The 26,281-nt window shown below is 39.9% G+C and overlaps 2 protein-coding genes across 3 annotated transcripts; both read left to right on the forward strand.

Moving 5' to 3' along the window:
* The first annotated feature begins 921 nt into the window (after positions 1-921).
* On the forward strand, positions 922-15,007 carry fam20cl (family with sequence similarity 20 member C, like). Of its 2 annotated transcripts, none has more exons than XM_034200051.1 (11): positions 922-1,071; positions 3,123-3,662; positions 6,140-6,318; positions 8,217-8,295; positions 10,881-10,973; positions 11,106-11,221; positions 11,877-12,057; positions 13,066-13,175; positions 13,422-13,503; positions 13,648-13,707; positions 14,721-15,007. In XM_034200051.1, exons 2-11 carry the CDS (start codon positions 3,124-3,126, stop codon positions 14,989-14,991), a joined length of 1,710 nt encoding a protein of 569 aa, XP_034055942.1. In that variant the 5' UTR covers positions 922-1,071; position 3,123; the 3' UTR covers positions 14,992-15,007. The 2 variants fall into 2 exon arrangements, with proteins under 2 accessions (XP_034055942.1, XP_034055941.1); XM_034200050.1 differs by having other exon boundaries at positions 987-1,071; positions 3,235-3,662.
* A 1,114-nt stretch (positions 15,008-16,121) lies between these two features.
* sp100.1 (SP110 nuclear antigen, tandem duplicate 1) lies at positions 16,122-26,038 on the forward strand. Its single transcript, XM_034200056.1, has 17 exons — positions 16,122-16,230; positions 16,432-16,638; positions 17,484-17,658; positions 18,170-18,397; positions 18,512-18,631; positions 19,480-19,613; positions 19,699-19,743; positions 19,836-19,875; positions 20,101-20,175; positions 20,687-20,803; positions 20,903-21,039; positions 21,413-21,480; positions 21,562-21,696; positions 22,225-22,339; positions 22,426-22,497; positions 24,425-24,568; positions 24,733-26,038. Exons 2-17 carry the CDS (start codon positions 16,495-16,497, stop codon positions 24,829-24,831), a joined length of 1,848 nt encoding a protein of 615 aa, XP_034055947.1. The 5' UTR covers positions 16,122-16,230; positions 16,432-16,494; the 3' UTR covers positions 24,832-26,038.
* Positions 26,039-26,281: the final 243 nt, after the last annotated feature.

A 26,281-nucleotide genomic window follows, 5' to 3' on the forward strand; every position in this document is an offset into this window, starting at 1 on the left:
AGCTTTGGACATAGCTAGCTAGCTGTTTCCAGTGTTCCTGCTGAGCTAAGCTAACCAGTCGCTTAAAGTCAAGAAAAATATAATAATAGTTCCTACAATGTCAAAATATTACTTGAATAGAGATAGGAAGTTAAAGCTGTTTGTTGTTAGCATGACATTCAGGGTTGTTAGGGAAATAATTGTCCTAGACTCCTAGATATGACGTACAGGACAAACCTTGACGTCTGTTTACCTCCTTTAAGGACACAGGCTGTTTCAGCCAATAATGTTATTGTTCCCATTCTGTGACCAGTCAATACTGGGTCACAGATGGTCTGTATTGTGGGTACACTGGGACACTTCCTTCTCTGTTGTCTGAGGACTCCAGGGCATGACATATGCAAGGCCATAAGTGGCGGAAGCTGGTAACTTAGTGTGCCCAAACTATCTAAAGCTATCTTATCAAAACATGTTGATGACTCTCTGTGGAACCAGTTAAATGGGCTGGCAAGAGAGAGGCTCTCCAGAATTGACGTGGCAACTCTACCGTGGAGTCAGAACCTCTGGCTCTTGGACTTGTGATGTGAATCCTCCGGCCGTAACTCCAAATAAACCATCAGTGTTTGACATCAAAGCTACTGCTCCTACCGTGTCTCCTTCCTGAGTCGGTGACTCCCACTGCATAGCTACACAGAAGTGTCCTCTACAAGGGTTACTCCATTGAACCCTCGTGCGTTATGATTACTTTTACAAGTCAGTGATGTTGTGTTGGACCTCTGTCTCTACAGTACTGCTGTGTAGCACCTCCATTATCATCCACTCCGTATTGATCCAGGCAGATCAAAAGATCATTTGGCATATTGATTCTCTCAACTGTGGGTCACGCAGACACAGGTCACCGTGACTGAAACATGCCCGTCCCTTTACTTCTGTTTGGATTGCAGTGACCAGATGATAACAAACAATCTTCCTGGGCAGCATCGGGACAAAAGAGCGATAGAAATGTCACTGCACTCCGAATATACTCTTTTTATAGAGCAAGGGAAGTGGAGAGGAGGAGAAGAGAAAAAGGTCTTGATGGGAAAGAGAGAAGTAAGTAATTCCTACAGCCTGAGGGTCCGCAGGGGGAATTTGGGTGAAGTGGATGTTCAATAATGTATTGATTTTCTTATTGAGAACTTCTTTCTTTGATGATTTATTCTAAATGGATATATCTGGGTTTTGTTTAAGTGCAGTGCGAATATGTATGTTCCTGTTTATCTGTCCATCCACCTGTCTGTCTGACTTGTATATTAATCAGTCAATTGTTATCTCTTCTAAATATTAGCTTTTTATCGTTTTGTGTTTGCCTAAGGCGCAGAGCAGAAAGTAATATCTAACTAATACAAAGATTGGATTGGATTGAAGTCTATGAAAAATGTCCCTACTTCTCATTTGATGTAATACCTCAGTAATTCATTTTCTAATGAGTTTTAATTGCTAGTTTACAATCTTCTTTATTTCATCATGATTTTAGTTTAGTTAATAAGTTATGGTCCCATTAGGAGTTGAGTAGAACATAAAGTAAGGTTTGTAAAGTAAGCCAGTATACCTTATGATTGAAAGGGCAGTATTACAGGGTGTTTTTTCAGTTCAGGAGAGGTCATTTTCACATTTTGTTAGACTAAACATTAATTTTTTAGCATACTGTTGTACTTTGCTCCACGCTCTCCTGTCCACTTCTTGTTCCAAAAACCAAGATGCCAATGAATATTTTTTTAACAACATCCATGGTTTTAAGAGGATCTTTGGGTTCCTCTTGTGCCACCATGTTGTTCCCACTTGTGATTATGAGTGAAAGATCTTGTTGTTTTTGCATGGTTAGCCATGAAATCTGGTATCCAAAGGACACAACTTGTCCTCATTCCCCTCAAAGGACTGTAATATATTTGGTTATCCCTTAACGTTTCATGTTGCGTCTTCATCTTGTCAAATGTTTATGACTGAATACCTGAAACCTAACATATCCAATCAGATTTAGCTTTTGTTTGTGGTTAATGCTAATTGAATGTTAAATATCAGCATGCTAACTGAGATGGCAAATATTACACCTGCCAAACATGTTGGTATTGTCATTGTGAGCATGCTTATGTTAGCATCTAGCTCAAAGCGTTGCTGTGCCTTTGTTCAGCCTTACGGCCCGTCCACACTACAGCTTCAAAAAATGCTTGGAGCTGGGCGTGTCTGAAGCTCGACCAACAACCAATCACATGAATCTCCCGCCCCTGACACACAAGCAGCGGTTTGATTGGCTAGAGCTTGTACTGGCATATGATTTGATTGGCTGACGCTTCCACCGAAAGCTTCAGAAGCTTCAAAAGTACGGCCCGTCCACACAGCGGCGTTGGAAGCTTCTTCCAACGCTTCTGCCCATTCACTTTGAATGGGGTGACGTCACTTTTCGCCGAACTGCATTGTGGGAAGCAGAGCGGAGCTTTCCTGGCGTTTCAGGCTGCAAAAGTTGAGCAATGTTCAACTTTTGATGCTTCTGAAGCTTTCGGTGGAAGCGTCAGCCAATCCAATCATATGCCAGTACAAGCTCTAGCCAATCAAACCGCTGCTTGTGTGTCAGGAGCGGGAGATTCATGTGATTGGTTGTTGGTCGAGCTTCAGACACGCCCGCCGGCAAGCTTTTTCCAAAGCCGCTGTGTGGACGGCCGTTACTGTTTGTTATTGCTCCTTTGTGAAATGTCTTCAAGGTTCAAGGCTTTTATTAGTCATTCGTACATAGCTACAGTGTAGTTATGATGATGAACATCTTAGGTCACAGGCTCCTCCAACAGAGTAACACAATAAAACAGAAAAACAGAACAAAGTAATACAAAAAGTAAAATAGAGTATAATGAAATAAGATTGGTGATTGGAATATGATATATTAGATACATCATTTGTAAGTTGCAGCCAGATGAATGTTATGGATGTTGTTTCAAAGTGATGTTTCTTTCTTATGATGTCCAAGTGTGTATATAAGTGGGATGCAATGATCAGACCCGTGTTTCATAACGATCACGTCTGAAGGGCTGGCAGGCCTCCATGGTCTGTTTAAATGTTAAATCTCTTTCTTTGTGTATTTCTGTCTTTGTTGTTGCCTCTTTTCCCACCAGCATGATGAGACAGAACCTGGGTCGATCCACTCGCTCCATCTATCTCTGTCTGGCGTTTCTCTCCCTCGCTCTCCACCTTCTTCTGGCATTTTTTTGTTTCTCTATCCTCCAGACAGCATGTGTACCTTCTTCCTCCTCCTCCTCCTCCTCTTCTTCCCTTCCAAGAACAGATAGTGAGCACCGTCAGTCCCTCTCTCACTCCTCCTCTTCTCCAGCTGCCTCCTCCTCAAATAAACTGCCAACAATCCTCCAGAATGAAGAGCATCACAAACTGAATTCTAACAAGTTAAACCATAAAGAGAAAGACTTATTATGGGATGCCACTGAGAGGGAAAATAAACTGACTGGAGGTTTGATCCAAAAGGTCAAGGTTTGGTCTAAGCTTGAGGTGCTTTTCAAACACCCGCTGTACAACCTGCCACCTAAAAGTTTGCAAGACGATGATTGGCTGCTGAGGGTGAAGACAAACACTGAACATACAAGTGATAAAGGAAGTGAGGAAGAGGAGAAAGAAGACTCCATCGATGCTGACAGTGATTTGTAAGTGAAAAGGATGGAGAAAATAGATCGATATGTCACATATAGAGCAACAAACGCTATGGAAAGAGTTCTTCCCAACGTCCAAGCTGAGTTCCCCCTTTTCCACATTTAATTATAGTATCAAAATGAGATCACAAGCCTTTTTTTTAGACATCTGGCTGTCAAGGGTCTGAGGATGGCAATGTCAGTCTGTTGGCCCATCGCTTCAATCCTTAGTAATCTCAATTATTACTAGAATTAAAAAACCTTACATTCTTGACAGATGGTGCCTCTCTGGTGCCAACATGAGGTCTGCACTGTCTATAAAACGGTTGGACATTTAGCCTAAACTTTGATGAACTGACAAACGGCAGCAGTTGTCCAACATTTTGGTTATAGCTGCAAAACAATGACATTCACATAGATAACTAACAAACTAAACTTGCGCTGACTAAAATAAGCTAGCATGCTAACACAATAACCCAGATAGTAAACAATATTCTGTGTTTGTAACACTCTAATGCTACGTTCACACCGGACGCGATGCGACGTTTTGGGGCGGCGCGATTACATGTAAAGTCAATGCAGACACTATCAGACGCGAATTCGCTCCGACGGCGCGCATGAAGCGGTGGACGCGGCGCGAATCACGCGATTGAGGCGATTGAAGGGGGCCGCGTCAAACGCGAGAGTTCAATTTTTTCAACTCGGGCGACAAATTCATGTGACGCGTTCTCGCGGAAGCCAATCAGCGGTGAGGATCTCAGCCTGCCGTCACTGACGTTCAACCAGAAAACATCAGCCATTAGCTGTTAGCAGTTAGCACACAGAGATCACAGCTCCTCATATCTGTTCAGAAACTGTACAAAAGTTAAACAAGAACAAACCACAGACTGTCTGTGTCATGGCGAATACAGTCGCTGGTTTATTTATGTCTGTAGGCCGTTGTTATGAGTGTGGAGTGAGCATATACAACGTTAGCTTAGCCTGGTCGACCCAATCTCCATTCAGAAAACAAGCATTCTAAAAGGTTTTTCGCCTGCCGTCTGTCTGCAGACTTGTCAAGCATTAATTCATGGTTTTTACTAACCGGTATCAGTATGTTGTTACGTCGGCATCATTTAGAAACGTGTATACAATTTAATCACGGTCAAATATGTTCATTTTGTTGTAGTTGTAGCTCCCGAGCCAGCGCGTCTTGTTTGAATTATGCGAGTAAACACAGCTGGCAGCCGCGGCGAAACTCGAGCGACTAGAGCGATGAGATAGGAGCGTTTAGAGCGAAGCGAATATTCGCATCGCGTCCGGTCTGAACGCAGCATAATAATAGAGAACCGCAGTGACGCGTCCTAAAACCAGGAAGTAAACTCCTTCCAGTTCCTTCGACAAAAATGTAATGCAATTTCTCCATAGGGTTTTAGAAAGTAGCTGGAAATAAGGTCTGTGGTTGAGACACATTTAAGAGACGGATCACGTTTTGTTCAGACGGATAATATCCACATGTCTACCCTACTTTTATAATTTTCGAAGCATAAATCTAGTCGCCAGAAGCAAAATGCTAACGTTATGCTATAAAGGAACTAGCCTACAGCAGGGTCGCTGCTTCAACGTCACGCCGACTTAAGATCCATATTCAAACATACAGACTCTAAATGGTACAAGTTGAAGTGTTTGTTTGAACAGTTTGCAGGAGGCAGGCACTTGCTTTCAAGCAGAACAGGGGGAACAAACTTAGCGGGAGTGTTTACGTGTCGGTGTAATGACGTAAAACGGCCTGGACAACTTCTGTAGTCCTATTCAGCCACTTGGTAACAACCATCGTTTTTCAGACACGTAAACTCTTCAGAAATCACCAGCTGATGTGTTTAATGTCGTAGAACAAAACGTGATTCGTCTCTTCAATTTTTGTTAAACACAGACCTTATTTGGAGCTATTTTCCAAAATCCTATGGAGAAATTGCATTGCTTTTTATCGAAGGAACCGGAAGTGGTACAAATGCTAACTTACTTCCGGGTTTTAGGACGCGTCACTGCGGTTCTCTATAATATAACCTACAAACACAATGTTGTTATGGGCTACCAGGGCTAGTTAGGCAATGCTAGCACGCTAACACAATCAACTAGTAAACAATGTTGTGTTATTTCTTAATTAGAAATAAGACCATGACACAATAAACTAAGTTGGTGAACAATACTTTGTGCTTTAAGCTAATGAGAGAATGATAGTAGTATGCTAACTAGGAATTGCTATTCATGTTCCTGCAAAACTACTGTTAGTGATATTTACTTTTATCATCTCTCAGTTTTAAAGTTGCTGTAGCTTTGCAAAATAATGTAATGTGTTGCTTTTAGTTACAATCTTCATTACACATTTCACCCCTACAGCTTATTTTGCATATCTCAGAGTAAGCCTGGAGTAAACTCTCTGCGCCTCAGCTTGACTATAACCTTAAACGACCTGTTCTGCCTATTTATTGCCTCCTCTTCCTCCCCTGAAGGGAGAGTGCCAGCGAGGAGAAAGGCTACGACAAAGTGTCTTGGACGAAGGAGAAGGAGACCCATCCTCCATGGCTGCGCTTCCACCTGGGCATCTCTCGCTGGGAGCTGTACGACAGGAAGGATCCCAACCTGGCCCAGCTGACTCACTATTTGGCAAGGCAGCGTGTCCTCGGTGCTGGTGAGTGGGGAGGTGGGGATAACAGGTTGGAGGACAGAAGGAGAGGTGGAGTGAGGGAAAGCCAGCAGAGAATGAGGACAGACGTTAGAGGAGGGTGCTCTGAAGAAGGGGAGGGATTTACAGTCATTTCATTACCCTCCATTTCATTTTCTGTTCTAGAGAATATTTCCTAAAATTTGAGACGGATACTTTTTTTCCTCTCTGGCACAAATCACAATGCAGATATGATTCTTTAAATATTGTGTTCTGCCAACTTACAATTACATTTCTAACAGCAAAGACAATGAGTTTTAACTGGTTATGAAATAATTTTCAAGATATGACTGAAGCAGAAATAACAAATTCCCAGCAGACAAAGTTCCTATATTTACATTTTCACACAGTTTTGCTATGAGTTGCATTTGAGCGAGACAAAATGGAAGCAGGAGATTTTTCTCTAAACAAAATTATATAATACGTTTATTTTGTTATTTATGAAATACATCGTGTAATGTGGTTTTATGTGAATGTGAATAACATTACATGACATGTTACATGTTAGACGCTTTTATCCAAAGCGACTTACATACTCAATACTGTGGACAATTTGAACCTGTGCTCCCCTGATCCGAACACCAACGCACTAGGCCACTGCACCACACGCCTCCCAAATTTATTTTGTGGCGAAGGCAAAGTTAACTTTGTGTCACCATCAAACTTTACCCTGAATCGTCCAACAAATGCTTCAATTCCTTCAGATAAGTCTTGACACAAATACAAAGCCACAACCATGCTGCGTTCTCATCTCAACTCTAATCTCTTTATACAAACAAGCTATTCTCTGAGCGAGCCATGGCAACACAGCATTCACCAAAGTTTTCCCCTCTGTGAATACAGAAACTGTGCCAAAGTTTATATTCAGTGAAAATCACATTTTTAGAAGCACTTTCATTTGTCATGCTAGATGACAAATCTGTGGGTTCACATCTCAAACAAAGTATGCATGTCAATATACTTTTACATAACAGCAAAACCTAAATGCTGTAATGCAATCAAGAAACCTTATAGAAAAAAATCTATTCATGAAATGGACACACTCTACCGTTGCTTCAAAACATTTAAATGCACATTTCGTGTTAACTCATCTCAGACACCCTGTCTTCAGCACGCCCCATAATGAATAATGCATTGAGATATGGTGCAGATTCAGCACTAATCGCAGCTAAAGGCTGAATTTCATTCATGTTTTAATGTTTAACATGTACCACAGTGTATATATTTAAAGATTAGATTCATATTTCCCTAATCAGAGTTATAAACAGGTGTTATACATAAATATGAGATGATTTGATTTCAATATTTTTGAATTATTTACTGGACTTGCTCCAACAAGCGGAGGCATTGAATTCATTACCAAGTCTTTTGATTCCAGCTGCACAACAATCCCGACGACTAAACATATTTGTAACATTTGTATGAATGTTACAAATATGTTTATTGATGTATTTACTTGTACTGACGTAGTATGAAAAATACAAATGAAGTAAGCAGAGAAGTATCTACTGCTGTAAAAAACGGTAGTATTCATTTCAAATTGTATTTTTATTATAATTAATATTATAAAACGGCCCTTTAATATTGATTGCATGTCTTTTTGCAGTAATCTACCAAGGGTCTCGTAGCAGCTTTGACTCTGTAATCAGCCACCATGTGGAGACACACATGTACTGCAATACATTGAACACATACTCAGCGCAGGACTTCTACAATTGTGTGATGATTGCAGTATTTATGTGCACTGCATACTCACTTCACTATTGTGTCTATTTTTTACTGCAGTAAGAGTTGCCAATGAAATGTCGTTGTACTTTGTATGATGACAATAAAGAAATATTCTATTCTTCATGCATATGTTTCAGTTCAGAAGACAGGAGGCACGCAGCTCAAACTGCTCATGTCGTTCCCAAACTACGGACAAGCTCTTCTGAAACCCATGAGGTGAGACTCCTCTGTTTCTGATGCTGGAAGCTGTAATGACTGATAGTGCTATCCTGCCCCGTTCAGTTGTGGACACACGTTAGATGACAGATCCATAGGTTTAATTTCTTCTTTTAATGCATCTTCTCACACACGACGCACATGTGAATAATTTCAAAAACGGCAATCGTAGAACCTTGCACAAAAAACAATAAAAAGTTAATTTGGCCCGTGTGCAGGAATGCTTATATGGAGCTAATTTCCTGCCATAAATATGACTGAATATTACTGCCAAAAATCACGTGACTTTTGGCAGTAATATTCCGCCGTGAGAAGAAAAAGTTTTGTAGTTGTAAAAAAAAGTGTTGTAGTTGTAAAACCTATGCTGAATTTGTCTCTGAAACATGATTTATTAGAAACATGTTATGTGTTTGTTTAATAGATACATTTTTTCTTTGCAAAACTAAATGCATTAGTTTGCAGATGGTGTTTTGTATTTGCAAACCACATTGTGTTTGTTAGTGAATCATGAGGCATTTGTAAAACCTGTTTACTTTGTTTGTGGAGTTATGGCAGGAAATTAGCTCCATAGATTTACCCCTCAAATCATCATTTGTATATCAATGATTCAAGCCACTGGCGCACAAGTATCACACATAGATACACAGACACACAACCTCCAGTGCTTCAACACATGCTCATTTTGTGTTTACTCAACTCGGACATCACGTCTTTAGCACGCTGCACAATAATTAATGCGAGGAGATATGGTTCAGTTACTGCTAAATCACAGCGAGGTCACATTTCTCATACAACAAAAAGCGCAAAATGTGCTGTTACACATGAGAGAGGCCCTATTAAGCTTTTTGGGGTTACTAATTTTCCTGTAGTGTATTATGTAGGTTTTTGTGCATGTAAATGGTCTGCAAAGGCTAACATCATAAAGTTCCCTGCCTGAAACACCTCCATTGGACTCACTTCCTGAACAAAGTGACATCACTATGTAACACTTGGTTTTCACGCTCCAACACATTGTACTAATAGGCTAAGGGGCAGGACTTCTCTTAGCGGTTGACCAATCACAACAGAGCCGGCCAGCTAACCAATCAGAGCAGACTGGGTTCTGGTTTTAGACAGAGGGTGAAAAGAGGTGCTGCAGCACAGGCAGTATGAGAACAATAAAAAGCTTTTTGATCATTAAAGCATGGAGACATGTCCCAGTAGAGACACTACATACAAATATGAACAGGAGCCCGGGTATGCCTTTGTAAGTTTGAGAAACCGGCTGGAGATACACTTTGTTATATTCCATGGAATGCTCTTAACATCCCGATAGCAATGAATATATTAAATGCTTTGACAATAAATACATACAAAAATGTCATCCATGGAAGCCGTGGCGCTGTAAAAAGCACGACCAATCATCTGAGCCGGCCCGGCTAAAGTAACTGGATGGCCTACCTGCCTGTCAGCCTTCCATCTGTCACAAACTTATCTCGTGCCCTCATTGGTCATGTGTAGGTCTTGTGTGTTGGAGGAGGGGCTCTGGAAGGAAGTGGCAGATTTTCTCCGGTCGTGTATTTTCAAATTCTAGCGCACTCGAGCCGGTTTCTCAAACGTACCTACCTTTAAGTAGTGATGGCAAAATGAAGCTTTGAATGAAGCATCGAACCACTTGGACAATTGTGTCGGAAATAGGTTCATTTCTCGAAGCTTCAGTTACAGCGACCTCTCCTGGCGAAGTGCAAGGCTGCAGTGGGGAATAGTCAGAGGTGTTTAGAAATGAGCTTATTGCAGAGAGTATGATAGCCCCAGCGGATTGGCTTAGCATAAAGACTTGAAACAGTAGAAAGCTAACGTGGCTTGATGTTTGATGCACACTAAGACTGAATATCATGTTCTATTTGCAATTAAAGATTGATAATTGTGTGTATTGGGTTATTGAGAAGAGACTAGAGAGTGCTGGACATTTGTTTGGGAGGAGAGGGCCTTTTATCTGTTATTAAATTATTAAAGTTGAAAAGCAATGATTTTAAATACATCCATTCCGGGCTTTGAACCAGCTGCGCGGAGGCTCTACCCACTGGGCTATCTATTCCTTGAAATATTAACTGTTTTTATATTACTTTTTGTTCACAACTTCTCCACATTCCGAAGTGTTTCCCGAGCCAGAACGACCTGGATTCTTCCTGGCTTGCTCTATAATGATACTACAATTTAAATGCAATACCAACAACAACTCAACAGCAACAACGCAAACTACGACAACAACCCACACATTGCGCATTGTTTAGAGCGGTCATAAAGTGTTGAAGCGCTCAAATTTGAAACTGTTTCAACCTGTCACCTGTCAGAATCGAGACGAGGTAGTGCATTGAATCGCGTGAATGGACCGCGAACCAGTCAAGTGATTCATTCAGGAAATGAAGCAGTTGCTGCTTCGGACGTCACATGTCACGTGATTTGAAGCAAGCTTCGAAGCACTGCTTCTATGGAATAGGAAGTCCAGGGTTGAAGCTCCGTTCGAAGCTTCAGTGTCAAACTGCCATCACTACCTTTAAGTCATCACAGCGGATTTCTGTTTATATCCGTTTTTTGTCTCACAGACAATCCAGAGATGCAGAGACAGATGTGAACCTCTTCTACTTCTCAGACTTTGAAAGACACAACGGAGAGATCGCTGCCTTTCACCTTGACAGGTACAGAGCCTCATCAGTATCCATCAGAGCAACACGCCCAACACTGGGATGACTCTTTCATGAAGCTATTGGACAGCTTGTAACATCTTATACGGGAACAAGTTTGACCTTTCTTGGTTTTTTCTTTTTCAGACTGTTGGGCTTTAACAGGATCCCTCCTGTTGTTGGTCGACTGATCAATGTGACCTCAGAGATCAGAGAGATCACCACCGACCACAGGCTGGCCAGGACCTTCTTCACCTCCCCTGGTATGTGTGCGCATGCATTTAGACAATCGGACACTTGTTTCTCTGTAGAAGTTTCTTTTGGGTCATTTTGAGTCCCTGTGTTGTTGTTTCTTGTCACTTTGTAGTCATTTGAAGCCTGCTTGTAGTTGTGTTATCTCTCTGTGTTGTTGTTTTGAGCTTGATTGTAGTTGTTTCTAGTCTTGTTGTGATTGCTTTGTGTGTCTTTGTATTCTTGTTATGACTCTTTGTAGTTGTCTTGTGGGTCCACGTATTTTTTTGTGTCTTTATAAAGTCATTTTCGGTGTCTTTGTAGTTTTAATCTATGTCTTTATGGTTGTTTCTTGTCTCTTTTTGTCATCTTGAGTGACACTTTACAGTATGTTGAGGAGTTGTGAGTCTCATTGTGGTCTTTTTGAAGCTAGTGTGGATCTCTCTGTAATTGTTTTGGGCTGTTGTTGTCTTGTAGGTCTCTTTGTAGTCGTTTGATTCTCCTTTGTGGTGATTTTGAGTGTTGTCCTTGATGGTTCATGTCTCTGGGTCCCTGGGCCTGTAGTCTAAGACCTGTTCAGTAATCCATTCATGCATTTATGTTAGTATGTATCCATGCCACCTGCACTAACATATGACATACTATCCATGCAAACTGAAAACTAAGCTGTCGTCTCTCTGACTGCAGCGGGGAACGTGTGTTTCTACGGCCAGTGTGAGTACTACTGTTCCGCAGAGCACCCGGTGTGCGGTCAGCCCCACAGTCTGGAGGTTTCTCTGGCCGCCATGCTGCCAGACCTCAGCCTGGCTCGCCGCCGCTCCTGGAGGTCACCATGGAGGCGCTCATACAGCCGCACCAAGCTAGCAATGTGGGTACACCATTTTTATAGAATATGTATTATAAATGGTTGATTTTAAAGGTCCCCTATTATACTGTTTCTCATCAGTATATTACAGGTCTCAGATATATACAAAACATGTCTCTGAAGTGTTTGGCTCCAAACACCAAACAGATCATTGCAGCATTACCCATAATCCCCTCTGTTTCAGCCCTGTTTCCAAAGTGCTGATTCTCTGTCTGTTACTTCAGATGAAAATAAGGAGCCCCTCCCCACGCCAGAGTTCTGCACGGGTCTGATTTTCAAGACCCGCTCCCGCCCCGCACCCGCGACGTGCAATACCGAACCCGCCCCGCTACCCGCACATATTGCCAATTAGTTCCGCGACCCGACCCGTCGGCACAAGATCCGCAACCCGACCCGAACCCGCATATATATGAGCAGTGAAAATGTGCAATTATTAACACATGCAGTTGCATATTTGTCTCAAAAAGCGTGGGATGTTGGTTATTTCCTCCATCTAGGATGACACCAAAAGCCTCCCAGACGTTGGATTTCGCTCTTGAGGAAGTGTTATTGAAAATGCTGTATTCTCCGCTAGCGAGCTTCACCTCAGCCATTTCGAATGTGGCGCGCTCAGCAGCAGATTGATGCGCTGCAGAGGTTATGATTATGCGCGGTCCCGCGGGGGAGAGGTCTGAGGATTTTAAACATTAAACTAAATGATTATTATTATAGTTTCCTGAAACTTTCAGAATCTCTTTACACAGAGGGGACACGTGTTGATGTAGAAGAGACATGAAGAAGTGGATTTTGCATAATAGCTGAGCTTTAAACCCTGCAATAATCACTGCAGTAATGAATTGTAATGTTTCAACCTTCTGTTGGAGTCTGGAGTTGGGATGAGTGTTTGTATCATAAGGCTTCACTGTCCTCTGGTGGTCAAATTAAAACAGTAAAACACAACATTAAATATAAGTACTAATATCATCCTATTAGTATCCTTTTGCTTCTACCTAATTGCTGTGTTGTTCCCAGGTGGGAGAAGGACCCGGCCTACTGTGACACGGTGAAACAGACGCCTCCTTACAACCACGGCACCCGGCTGGTGGATCTCATAGACATGGCTATTCTGGACTTCCTCATGAGTCAGTGCTTTAATTTAAACACAATCCTAGCTTGAAACAAAAGGGGGTTTACAGGCAGTGAAAAAGGCTCACTGGCCTCCTTTAAGATGTAAGGGGAAAACATTCAAAGTGTATAAATAAATAAGAAAAAGAGTATTGTTTCCCAGGTTAATGCTCAGGATGTTATCACAAACCATTATTATCTTTGTGTTTCTACAGAAATGTCAGTCACATAGTCTAAATAAGCATGAATGTTTGTCTTTGAAGGCAACATGGACAGACATCACTATGAGACGTTTGAGAAATTTGGAAATGAGACTTTTCTGCTGCATCTGGATAACGGACGGGCGTGAGTACAATGAGCTGCTGTCTGGGAGTTGATAATGCTACTCGTATAGAAGAGGCAACAGCAACTCACATGTAGTAGAAGTCTGAGAACAACATAAATAAATAAACATTATATATGTTTGATGCTCTTGATGATGTTTTTCAGGTTCGGCCGTCACTCTCAGGACGAACCGACTATTCTAGTTCCCTTGAAACAATGCTGCCGGTAAAACAAAACACTGTCTGTTCACTGAGTAACTATCCAATATCCAACATTTCTGCCTTGAATGTCCAAAGACAACCAGACCTATGCTATATATTTTGTTAAACTGTGTTCTAATATCATCCCAAATAATTCCAACATTTATCAGACTTGGAGAAATCAGTATTTTTAATCAAGGTAACATTCCATTTCATTTTGTCTCCTGTAAAGAATGCTCTTGCGCCAACATTGGGTTTGTCTGCGAGACGCTGTCATCAATGGATTTTTATCTAATTTGAGCCCCATTTTAACAACGCACCTTTAAGATGTTGGTTGTTGTTGACAATATATTGTAACTGGCTGAATGTTTTTAGTCATCAGACATCTGGATCTTCAGTTATCAGACAACAAGCTGAGCAAACGGCGTATATTAACATATTTTGTGTCTTCTCACCTTGTTGATTTGAAGAGAAATTAGACCTCTGTGGATAATTCAGCTCTTGGTAAAATCCTCCTGAACGTCTAGCTATGAAATGACCATAGAAACAAGCTGAGCAAGAATGTCCATGTTACGCCAAGACGTGTTGGAAAAAAGTGATTTTTAACGTGATTTGCTACAAGATGCCACCAGATATAGTTAATTTTTTATATTATTCATATTTATTTTTTTAATGAGCAACTACTAGTGGCAAGAAAACTACAAAAATAAAGGGATGAATTAAAAGAATTCACCACATTTTTTATTTATTCTTCATTGAGATTACAAATCTATTTTTCAAGAGAGTCCTGGCCCAAGAATGGAAACGGCAAAGTGACAGACCATTTTAAAACACACAATCACAACACAGTCTTACACCAAGTTCAGCCAAAGCATTTACAGACACAGCGGCCTGCTTCAAGGTCAGTTAGAGTAGCACATAATGACACCTGCAATTAACAGACCAGAAAGAGGGGGAGGAAACTTGAGTTATCTCTGAAGATTCTGGCTTATGTGTCAATATTTCTTATGATCTTGAGCTCTCCACCCTTATTTGTAGCATCCGTTGCTCCACCCTCCTCCGCCTGCGTCTCCTGTCCCTCCCTGGTTTCCGTCTCAGTGACGTCATGAGGGAGTCTCTGGCTCAGGACCCTCTGGCCCCTCTCGCCCCGCTCCTCTCTGAAGGAAACCTCTCTGCTCTGGACCGGCGCCTCGCATCCGTCCTGCAGGCGGTGCAGACCTGCCAGGAACACCACACAGACGTCATCTACAACGACTTGGAAGGATACGATACCATCAACAGCATGCACGAGGAACAAAACAATAAATGATGTATTCAAGATTCAAGGCTTTTATTGTCGTTTGTACATAGTTACAGTGGCAATGAAAATCTTAGGTTACAGGCTCCTCCAACGGCACAACATGATAAAACAGACAATTCAAATAGTGCAAGTAATACAAATAAAATAGAATGGAAATAGTAGAGTCTATATTCAAGTAATTTGAATATATTTGTTAAATCTGTGGAAATGCCATGTTGGCTTTAGAGTCAAAGCTGGTGAGAGGAAAGCCGAATGTTCACTATAGTTATTTTACAATTGCTCACTGTTGGGAAGGTTAGTTTCAAACTGTAAAAAGTTAGTGTTCAAGTTACACTGTGGACAAATGTAAAAGGCAATGACACTTTTCTAAATACTTCTTCCTACACATTTTATTATATTTGATTACTTTTATAACAAAACTGGACAATAAAGCTGAAGAGTCTGACAAACAAAACAGTGAAAACCTCACTAGAGTACTGACCACTCGTAAATGTAAAACTTGTATTTTAAAGTTCTTCAGTATAACTTAAATCGAGATAAGAAAAGAGCAACATAATACATGTAATGTTTTACATATTTATAAGCATTTTCACCTAAAAGAATATAGTCAAAGGATTCAAAAGCTGTATTTATTGTATGCACAGTAGCTGCACACTGTGGTATTGGCAATGCAAATCTCAGGCCTCTCCAACAATGCAACAAACAATATACTTTACATAAAAGTAAATGACATAAAATTGTGCAATAGAGAAAAAGGTGCAAGTTCGTTTAAGGAATAAGAAAAATATATAGATATAAAATAGAACAGAGATAATATGCAGTAAAATAAATGGTGTATATTGTAATTTTATATAGATATGTTGAATAAAGAGAGAACAAAAAAACAGTTTATTATAGAAATACAGTAAGACAATTTACAGAGCTCATGAGATTAAAAGTCTTATGACATATTCCCTTAATAATCAAATTAAGTTTGAATAGCAGCATAATTTAAAAATAAAACTGTTATTTTTCTCACTAACTGACAACTAAAATAACATGTATTCTTTCATTTAAATAAATAAGAATTCAGAAAGTCTCTTTTAAGTGGATGGTGCCCTCTGCAGACAGGGACCAGTAGTGCATTTATCTGTCAAAAATAAAAAACTAGTTTCACTTTTCAAACGTCACCCAAAGAGAAGGGAGGTATTGCAGGAATATACTATTTGCTGAAGGAGGAACTGAGGACACATGTGTGGGAAGATACAGGTAAGAAACTCCACGAATGAATGCTTCTAAATCTCTACTTGTTTTGATTTCAAACCCGGTAGTCCACGGTGAAGTTTCTTATGCGCATTTGAAAGGGCCAGTGTCCAAATCATGAATCGGGACAGTTTACGCGCAGGGAATGAGGCCTAATGCATGCTAAACAACAGAGGTAGACTTTCTAAATCACATTGTTTACTTTAGTGCCATAGTTTGGATGTGGAGCAGACGCGGTGTCTGGGTGTTTTGTGGCTGTGACTGTATCTGATGGAATCGATGGATTGGCTGAGGGATAATGAGCTCCTGCAGTTTTTCCGGCGAAATAAAACGGAAATGTCCTGCATGGAGAACCCGCAAACCTTTCTGCGACAGCTCCGGGACCACGACCTGCTGCTGGATGAAACATACGAGGTGAGGGGCTGGAGTGGAAACGCTGTTGTTATTACCTTCTTCATACACACTTCCTGTTTGAATGAAATGCTTGCTACTCATTTCGGCACAAACATTTTGAAACGTGAGGCATCTGAAAAAAAAGCGCCAAAACTGCAGTTCGTCGAATGGACACTTGTTGCTGGTCTCAATATCTAATTCCACTACTTTTTGACTCAGATTGCGCCCACACTCAAAGTCTACACTTTACAAACAACATAAACGAACAATATTTATAACAATTACTTTATTTAAAGTATAGGCCTATATTTGGGCTGTTTACTGCCGAGTTTCTAATGGGCGTTGTCATGCCCCCCTCTACCCCAAAACTAGTTGTTGTCCCCTATTATGTGCATTTTGAGACGTTTGGTGAACAGACATTGTATATCAATTAAACCATGACAGTGATCAGCAGTATGAATGATCAATCAGGTTAAAGTATTTTAAAATCTGTTTAACCCAAATTGAATGGAAGCATTTCAACTTTATCTGTCAACCATTGGATAGATTAAATGAATGTTGGCATACATAGCCAAGTATACATATTTTCAAATAACCCCAACCCCTGCTTTAATGGAAATGTAAAAGCTAACATTGTGATCAGATGACCAAGAAATATATCCTGGTGTTGTAAAACAAGTTCATTTTATTTTGGTTTATATTTTAGGTTTCACAACTTTTGTAATATACACGTAAAACAATATCTAGGTTGTGATCTTTGTGACTTCAATCTAGGCTCTTTGGATGCTGAAAATGATAAAACAAAAATGTGTTTTGGATCAATCTGATTCTGCGCTTATTTTCTCCTTGTGTTTGTGTGTCTGTAGAAGGTGATTCGCATGCAGAGTATTAAAAAAATAAAGAACGGTCTCTACGAGATTCTGGACCGGTTGGAGAGTAAGCAACCACAGGACATCAGAGCGTTCTGGACCTGTGTCTTCAAGGAGACCATCTTGAACGAGTACCCCACCCTGCGACTGCTGAGAAACGACCTCATGAACGGTCAGACGAAGTCTTTATTTTAGTCATTAGTGTGTTAATGATTAAGATTCTGTTCACCATGTTCCTGTTCTCTTTGGACATTTTAATCGGAATCACTGATCTCACTTTGTGGCTCAACACTAACACCTAATAACACTGTGTACTATATTTTAGGATTGATAGGGTTAGCGAACTAGCATACCTGTTTAACCGGAGAGCTGAAAGTAAATTGACTAACTTGAAAAATATGGATACACTCAATTTTCTTATAAAGTAATGAAAAAACAAGTTGAAATAGTTGGCCATTGATAGTAAAATAGTTCTGCATAATCCATGGTCAAAGTAATGACAATGGATTAAACCATTGTTGAAATTGATAACTAGAACAATAAATACACCATTGTTCAAATAGTTAGCTAAAAAAATAAATACGTAGTTATAAGTTGACATCATTATTGGCGAAATTTGCTGAGGCCACACTATGTTAGGAAGGAATTTTAACTATATCAATGGCGGTTAATTGAAATTGCAGGAACTTTCCAATTCGACATAAAGCAGTCTGAGAGGGCGGAAACAGAGGAGGCAGATGAAGGGAAAAGGAAGGACGTTTCAGAAGATGAGGAGGAAGCGGAAAAGCAAGAGAGCCCTGTTAAAAAGAAGAGAAAACTGAAAAATAGGGACGTGTGCGACGAAGAGGAGGAGCAGCCAGGTCCGTCGTCTCGGGTGACTCCGAGGAAAAGGCCTGAGAAAATACGCTTCTGTAAGTCACCTCCCACTTCTGCTTCCATTTGTAAACATGACTGTGTATTACTCAAAGTTCCCCTGCTGAAAAGTAACTTGTAAAGTAAATTCTTTCTTTGTTTTTATTCCCCAGCCTCTCCCCTGAAGAAGGGAGAGAAGAACGACATTTGGAACTGGGACCTCTACAAGTCCCAGCTGCCGGTGACCTGTGGAGAGAAGGAGGGGATACTCAGCAGAAAAAGACTGGCTGATGGTGAGCAGAATATAAATAACTGAAGTATGGGATCATGAAAAAAAAAAATGTATCATCATTGTCTACTCCAATATGGAAATCAAGTAAATTAGGACCAGATTTTGAGATCATTAATCACAATGTAATTTCTGATATATAGTGAAACTTCTCCAATCTTATTCTGACCGTAGAAAGTTAGTGACATCAGACTTTATTCAGTAATATGTGTGATAACATATTCTCAAAAGAAAAGGGAAGATTTATTCCAGATGAGCAAATGTTCTCCTGCAGTGCAAACTGATATGATTTTCAAGACACTGTACTATGTGTGTGAGACCATCAACAATGTCCAATTGTAACCATTGCGCTGCTACATTTTTGTTTGTTGGACTTTTTTTGTGTTCTTCCGTAACATAGTGACAGCACTCTGTATCATTCATGCTCCAATTGTTTGCACTCCATTACATTGTAAGTGATAGCCTAAGGGGCGGGCCATCTCTAAGCATTTGACCAATCACAACAGAGCCGGCCAGCTAACCAATCAGAGCAGACTGGGCTCTGATTTCAGACCGAGGGTGAAAAGAGGTAGGCACACACAGGCAGTGTGAGAAAAATAAAGAGCTTTTTGAACATTAAGCATGGAGACATGTCACAGTACAGGCAGAAGGTACTAATATGAACCTGAAAATGTACATAATATGTCCCCTTTAAAAACTTAAATCACGGTCAATTTAATATCGGCAAGACTGGTTGCTCAATATCCAGTTTTGTGACATGGGGAAGTTAGGTTTAGCTGGAAGGATTTTCCAATGCTTAATGATAAATATTGATTGACATTAACCCATCCTCAATACTTTATTCTGTTTCAGGGGAGAAGTGCATCACTGTTGGGAGACAGTGGTTTTCTCCGGGTGAATTTGAGAGGTTTGCGGGCAAGGGCAGCTCCAAGAACTGGAAGATGACCATTACATGTTTGGACACCACTCTGGGAAAACTTATACAGGTTTGTTAAACTTGGATTTGACAGCTTGAATGTTTTACTATTAAATGTTGCTACACCCTGTAAGATTTTGGGAACTTCACTGCAGACGGGTCATCTGAAAGCAGAAAACTACAGAGCAGGATGCAAAAAGGTAATAACAAAAACTGATGTAAATACATATATTCTGACTACTTAGTTTTTAATGATCTGACCCTAATAATATCCCTTTTTTCTTACTGTTAGACCAAGAAAACCCTGTTCCCAACTGACGATGTAACCACAGGTTTGTTGCTAAAGGTGTATACATGGAGTATTTTTGATAGTCTATGAGAAAACTCTGAATCCCTGCAAGCTATTACAAGATGTATCGGTCTAATCTAAATGGTTTTCATCTAAGTCTGCAGGTGTAAAATGTTTCAAATATTGAAGAAGTGAGTGTTTTAACTGTAGGATAAATTATTCATACGAAGAAGCAATGGAAAACCTATTCACCATTTTCATTTTTTAGTGTCCGAGGAAGAAGTAGATGAGGACTCAGACCAGGATTCATCAAGCAGCACAGATATTTCCACAGCTGGAACAGGTCCTGCTTTCCTCAGTTATATAGGGTCACTGATGCTAATGTTAGAACTTGTTTTTTTTTGTACCAAAGGCTAAGTTACCAGATACTTGAAGCTAGCTAGCTTGGTTGGCATCCATAATTCACATTACCTTTGATATCAATTGGGATGCTAATTTAGGCTAGCAAAAAAATGCTTGTTCGGTCACTACTAAACTGAAAACATGAACAGCTAACTCTTTAAAGTGACTTGTACATCAACGAGCTAAGCCAACAGGCCAAGTGCAGACATTGATTACCTGCTAATAAGTGCCAAGATATAAATAGGATAACATTAGAATTTCACTCACTGAAAATTTGAGACTGAAACTTTTTTTGTAGATGAATTTTTGCTGAAACGGTAGCTCTTTAAACCTCCCTTTTAGAGCCTCAAGTGGCCATTTGAAGAAATGCAGTTTTTGGCACTCTTGCATAGACTGCTGCTTGACCCAATCCCAGTATCATAGCATTAGGATAATCATGTTGTCCATTACAGATGAAGAAGGAGAGAGAGAGGAACAGACAGGCGCCAGCCATGACAGTGGCAGGAAGGTGTTCAAAGTCACATGTGGACCTTTAGCGGGGGACTTACACAAAAAACGATTTGCAACAGGTAGCTATATCTGACTGAACACAAAAGCTTAATATGTGTATTGAAGTAATAACGTTTTTACTGACCAGCTGAATCTAGTGTAATGTGTCTTCTTGCCAGGGGTCTTAGGGAAGAGTATTCGTACTGAGACCAGATGGATGACCCCAATGCAGTTCATGCTGGAGGCATGTCCAACATATTTGTCCTGGAGGAAAGACATCGAGTGTGAAGGGAAAGCACTCGGTGATCACATAAAGGTAAACATGTAACTGTGCATTCTTGTGAGATGCATTTTGATAGGAATCTTTAAAGGTGCCTCATTATGCTCTTTTTTAGGTTCATACTTGTATGAGCCTCTACTGTGACATGTCTCCATGCTTTAATGTTCAAAAAGTTCTTCATTTTCTCATACTGCAGCACCTCTTTTCACCCTCTGTCTGAAACCAGAGCCCAGTCTGCTCTGATTGGTTAGCTGTCTGGCTCTGTTGTGAAAACAGTGATGTTTAATAATTTTCAGAGCTAATCTTCAGTTACAAAAATGTACCTGTAGCCAGGGAGGTAATGAGCTTTTGAGAGACCGAAGGACTTGTCAAGCCTGAACGTTGTTAACCATAGACTGTTTATTTTCAGGCAAATATCTTGAGGATCCACAAAGTGCGGTGTGATTGTAACAGTGCAAACCGCGAAGTAAGGATCTGGTAAGTTTGTTAATCAGTTTCATAAACAAGGAACCTTCTGTAGTGTAATTCTACTGAGATGTTTACATTTCTGTCTTGGCAGGATGATGAGAATAACGATGACGAGTGTTTCATCTGTAAAAGTGGAGAAGAAGACAAGTTTGTGATGTGTGATACCTGCCCTCGCTCCTTCCATCAGAAATGCCACCTTCCTCATGTAGAGGACAACATCATACGGTGAGCTTGGAATCTAAACAAAAGAAAAAAAAACACGACATTTTGTTCCCCTTAAATCTGGATTAATACTTGATTCTGATTGGCTGCAGGTTGTTCATTATTTTCTTATAAAGGACACCTACCAAGTAGTTCAAGAGACATTGTTTTTCCACCAGTCTAAACTCATGGATGTATCTAAATGATACCAATGTGACTTGCTTTGGCCTCGAAAACTGACATCCATAAATAAAATGTAGATTCAACTTCAACTGGAGAATCCTACTTAATTCAATACATTGTATTGAAATGCAAGTCACCTAATATACTTTATTTTGGTAAAAGCATCGCTGCCTTGACGGAGACCCTGCTTTTATTACATGTTAAACTAACTGTTCAACTTTATAAATCAGCTGATAAATGACCTACGCAAGTGTTATGTCACGTGGTTTCACTTATTTAAAGAGGGATCGATGTTATATACTGTTGAAGATTGCTAATTGTCCGACCCAACATATATACCTTTTATTATGTTTGTGTCAATGTGAGCAGCGATGGAAACCAATGGATGTGTACGGTCTGTGTATACAAGGCCAATGAAAACCTTTACCCCAGTGAGTCGGGAAGAGGAGCAGCCTTGGCTCGCACAATATCACAACGACTGCTGGTGAACACACTGCGACTCAATCTCTCTTTTCATCGTCGTGTCTTGTTTTCCGTTAATCTCATCCCTCCCTTTTCTTACATCAACAGCATTGCCAATACCTCCTTCTGTGTCTGCGCAGTGCTGATAAGGACCAAATATTTGCTTCTAACCCATGTGGTGTAAGTGTTTTTTATTGTGATTCCAATATTGCTCCTATTAATGACAAATAATGCCAATGATTTAATTTAAAGCATATAAAGTGTGCTTCATTATCTGGTTCCTGGAGGACTATCTTCTGGTCTTTTGTGAATCTGATAAATGTGTTTTTTACAGACTGTTTAAAGAGGACTTATTCTGCTCATGTTCAGGTTCATAGTTGGATGTAGTTTCTCTACTGTGACATGCTTTATGCTTTAATGTTCAAAGAGGTCTTTATTTGTATCATACTGCCTGTGCTGCAGCACTTTGTCGTGTGCCACCTGTTAGCCTATCTCTGCCTGAAGTGCCTCCTTTGTTTACTTCCATAACACAGTGACATCACTATGTAACACTAGCGGTTCTATTAGCTAGTGTTCCAACACATTGTACATGATAGGCTAAGGGGGCGGGACATGTCTAAGTGGTTGAACAATCACAACAGAGCTGGCCAGCTAACCAATCAGAGCAGACTGGGCTCTGGTTTCAGACAGAGGGTGAACTTTTTGAACATTAAAGCATGGAGACATGTCACAGTAGAGACACAAAATACTAATATGTTAGCACCAGCCAATAGGAGCGCTACGGAAGTAAACAAAGGAGTCCAATGTAGTGTTAATTTCGTCAGCTATTTTTTTATTTAGTTTTAGTCTTAGTCCTGTGTTAAATTTCCTTTTTAGTTTTAGTCATATTTAGTCACCTTCATCCTGTTTTTATTTAGTCAAGTTTTAGTTGACTAAAAGTCTGAGCATTTTAGTCATATTTTAGTCAAAGAAAGATAATTATTTTAGTCTACAATAGTCTGTCAATAAAAACTGTTGAGTATTTTTTAGTCATCAGATTATATAGAACATTTCAGTCAAACTAGTCTAGCCAAAACCAATAATTTGTCATTTTAGTATATATAAATAAATAAGATTATATCTTGTCCTTATTTGATGAAAAACACAGGTTGAATGATTAAGAAAGCAGCTTTGCAGAGAGTATCTGCTCAGGTTTGTGGTGTTTTTGTGTTATGGCCACATTGCTTCCCTTCTGATAAAACAATGCATTCACTTTTTTTCTCCGCCTCATTGTAGCGAAAATGGGCCCAAATATCGTTTCTTTCTCCCAAGCAGTGGTGGCTTTAGACTTTTTCGTTGTCAGTCATTTTGACGGATCGTAACATTTCTGTCATAATCCATTATTATCCGTCGAGTGCACAATTTATCAATCACTCGCGCTGACGGGGGGGGGGACGGGGGGGGACGGGGGGTCTTCGGTTAACGCGAGTGCGACCACTGCTCCCAAGCCCTGTTGCCATTTTATTTTCTGTTAAATAAGGTTAGTTAGACCATGAGTTAGACCCGAGTCTTCCTGACAGTTCGTATTGTGCCGCTGCCCGGTGTAATTCAAATCTACCGCCGCGCGCAGCACAGACACACAGCTGCTGCCCAGCCGCAGCACCGGAAATGGAACTGCTGGGAGAAAAACTGACTATCAGAGATGTAACGTTATCTTTGATAATATTTCGTCTCCTCATTTTTCGTCAACCAAAGTAAAGAGAGATTTTGGCATAGTTTTTATTTAGTGAACTACATTTTCGTCTCGTCACTTTTCGTCAACGATATTGCATGATGATTTCGTTAGTTATTGTTTACTGCCGTCTCGTCATCGTCTCGTTTTCGTCATGGAAAAAAAGGTCGTTGACGAACATATTTCGTCATAGATTTAGTCAACGAAATTAACACTAGTCCAATGGAGGCTTTTCAGTCGGAGGGGAGTGTGTGGGAGAGAAACTCCCTCTGCAGGGATCTTTGGGATGTTAGCCTTTGCAGACCATGCACATGCACAAAAACCTATATAACACATTACAGGAAATGAAAAAGCGTAATAGGCCCTTTTTAATTAATTACTGCTTTCTGCCCACAGTTGGAACGATACTCCTCTGTGATTAAAACTCCGATGTGGCTGGACAATGTAGCCGGCAAACTCCAGAAGAAACTCTACCAGACTGTCAGAGAGTTTGTGTCCGACATCCAGCTCATTTTCTCCAACTCTGCTTCATACAACCAAGTAAGAAACCGTGTCTTTCATAAGCTCCACATGAACTGCAGGGTTGGGAGTTTTCATCATGTTCACATCTGGTACTAAATGGTTTAAAACAGTCAAATATCAAAGTAAAGATTCATTTTTTAGGACATATTTTAGTGATAAGGTCTGTTGTGTTCTTTTTGCAGGACAATGCTGGATACCTTGCGACGGGAAACAGACTGAAGGAGTTGTTTGACAAGGAATTTAATAGTGTGTTCAACATCTCTGAACAAACTGTTGGCTGACAGATTTCATTTTTTAAGCTCAGTAGATATAGATACTGGGAAACGGTTTCAAAATGTGTAAATAGCCCTGTTTTCGATAATATATTCCAAACAGAAAAGTTGCTAATCAAAAGAGGGCAATGGAACTTTACTTGATTTAAGACACAAATTATCTAGCTTACCTAACGTACTTTTTAAATTACATTGAATTTCACAGTGTAAACCTGTGGAAGGTACATCAAAAGATGTCGGATAGACAGGTCATAAACAGTACTTCCAGATAGGTTAGAAGTTGTAATGTCACTTGAGTCAGCGTTGCCGCTTTGTATACAATCCGGGGGGGGGGATAGATTAATCATTAATGTAATAAGTGAGATGGCCAGACCTTTTGAGTCGGCTCCATATCTCTGCTTGTGTAATTTAACTAATATATTCTCCAACCTTATGTTTCGTTTCAGTCAAAGGTCCAAAAGTTTTTCCGGTTAAAGTTTTCAACTTCCTAAGTGTTTCAGCTCCAGGGTGCAAAGTGAGCATGTGCTGATCGTGGGGAGAAGATGTCTCTCTGGCAAGAGTACAGCAGCACTGCAGCAATTTGACTGTTTTAACGTTTTCCAAATAACTTTTATACTGTCAAGATAACTTTCAAAGAATGTTTACTGTAACCAGCTACCTTGTTTCCTGCTCTGATATCCATTCAGGTTTTATTATCCAATAGTATGAATATAATAAAAAATTGGCAAATATATTAATAGATAATAGCAACACTGACTTTAAATGGTGTTTTATTGTACTTCATTTTGTAGTAGTATAGACATGTTTGGACTTTTCAGTCTCATCCTGTGTAATCAACAAGTTGTTCAAGGAAGACAAATGCGTGAACAAAGTATCTTGAGTGCATTTTGCATTAAAAAAAAAATGCATTATTGAATTTCTTTACTCATAAAAAGGTTAAGTGTGGTATCATTAATATTTGTTTAATTGTTTTCTTAAGTTTTGACAGCTTTTCTTTAACCCAAGTGTTTACAATGGAGGTGTTTTATATGAATGTGTGATTTTATTCAAAGGAAATGTAACTCCCAACATTATTTTCAATGACACTTTATTTTAAAGAATAATCACGTTAGGATAAGAGGGTTTCATAAAGTATCAATTATGAATGTATGGTTTGTGAAAGTCAGAATTTGACTTTGTATGATATTGCTTGTTTGATAAACCTGCTTGCACTTCACCTGAGTATTTTCATTCAATGCTAGTTCATACTTCTACTCCACTACTTTTACACTACTAAATGTATCCGACAGCCATAGGAACTAGTAAATTTTGATGCCACTACTTTCGTACTTTACTTAAGTAAGATTTTGAATGCAGGACTGTTGAGTATTAACCCTTTCACTGAGTACTTTTGCACCAGTGCTTAAAGGTTAAATCTGTATGCAGAATGAAAACAAAGAAGATTGACACTATTGAAGTA

The sequence above is a fragment of the Gymnodraco acuticeps genome, unplaced genomic scaffold (assembly GCF_902827175.1).
Source record: "Gymnodraco acuticeps unplaced genomic scaffold, fGymAcu1.1, whole genome shotgun sequence".
Classification (NCBI taxonomy): domain Eukaryota; kingdom Metazoa; phylum Chordata; class Actinopteri; order Perciformes; family Bathydraconidae; genus Gymnodraco; species Gymnodraco acuticeps.

Excerpts from the sequence above, each read along its gene's own strand:
- fam20cl (XM_034200051.1), top strand. The coding sequence starts at position 3,124 with ATGATGAGACAGAACCTGGGTCGATCCACTCGCTCCATCTATCTCTGT. Across the intron at positions 6,319-8,216 it reads GCAGCGTGTCCTCGGTGCTG|TTCAGAAGACAGGAGGCACG; the intron begins GTGAGTGGGGAG and ends CATATGTTTCAG. Across the intron at positions 13,708-14,720 it reads CCCTTGAAACAATGCTGCCG|CATCCGTTGCTCCACCCTCC; the intron begins GTAAAACAAAAC and ends CCTTATTTGTAG.
- sp100.1 (XM_034200056.1), top strand. The coding sequence starts at position 16,495 with ATGGAATCGATGGATTGGCTGAGGGATAATGAGCTCCTGCAGTTTTTC. Across the intron at positions 17,659-18,169 it reads GAGAAACGACCTCATGAACG|GAACTTTCCAATTCGACATA; the intron begins GTCAGACGAAGT and ends TTGAAATTGCAG. Across the intron at positions 21,481-21,561 it reads AACCGCGAAGTAAGGATCTG|GGATGATGAGAATAACGATG; the intron begins GTAAGTTTGTTA and ends TCTGTCTTGGCA.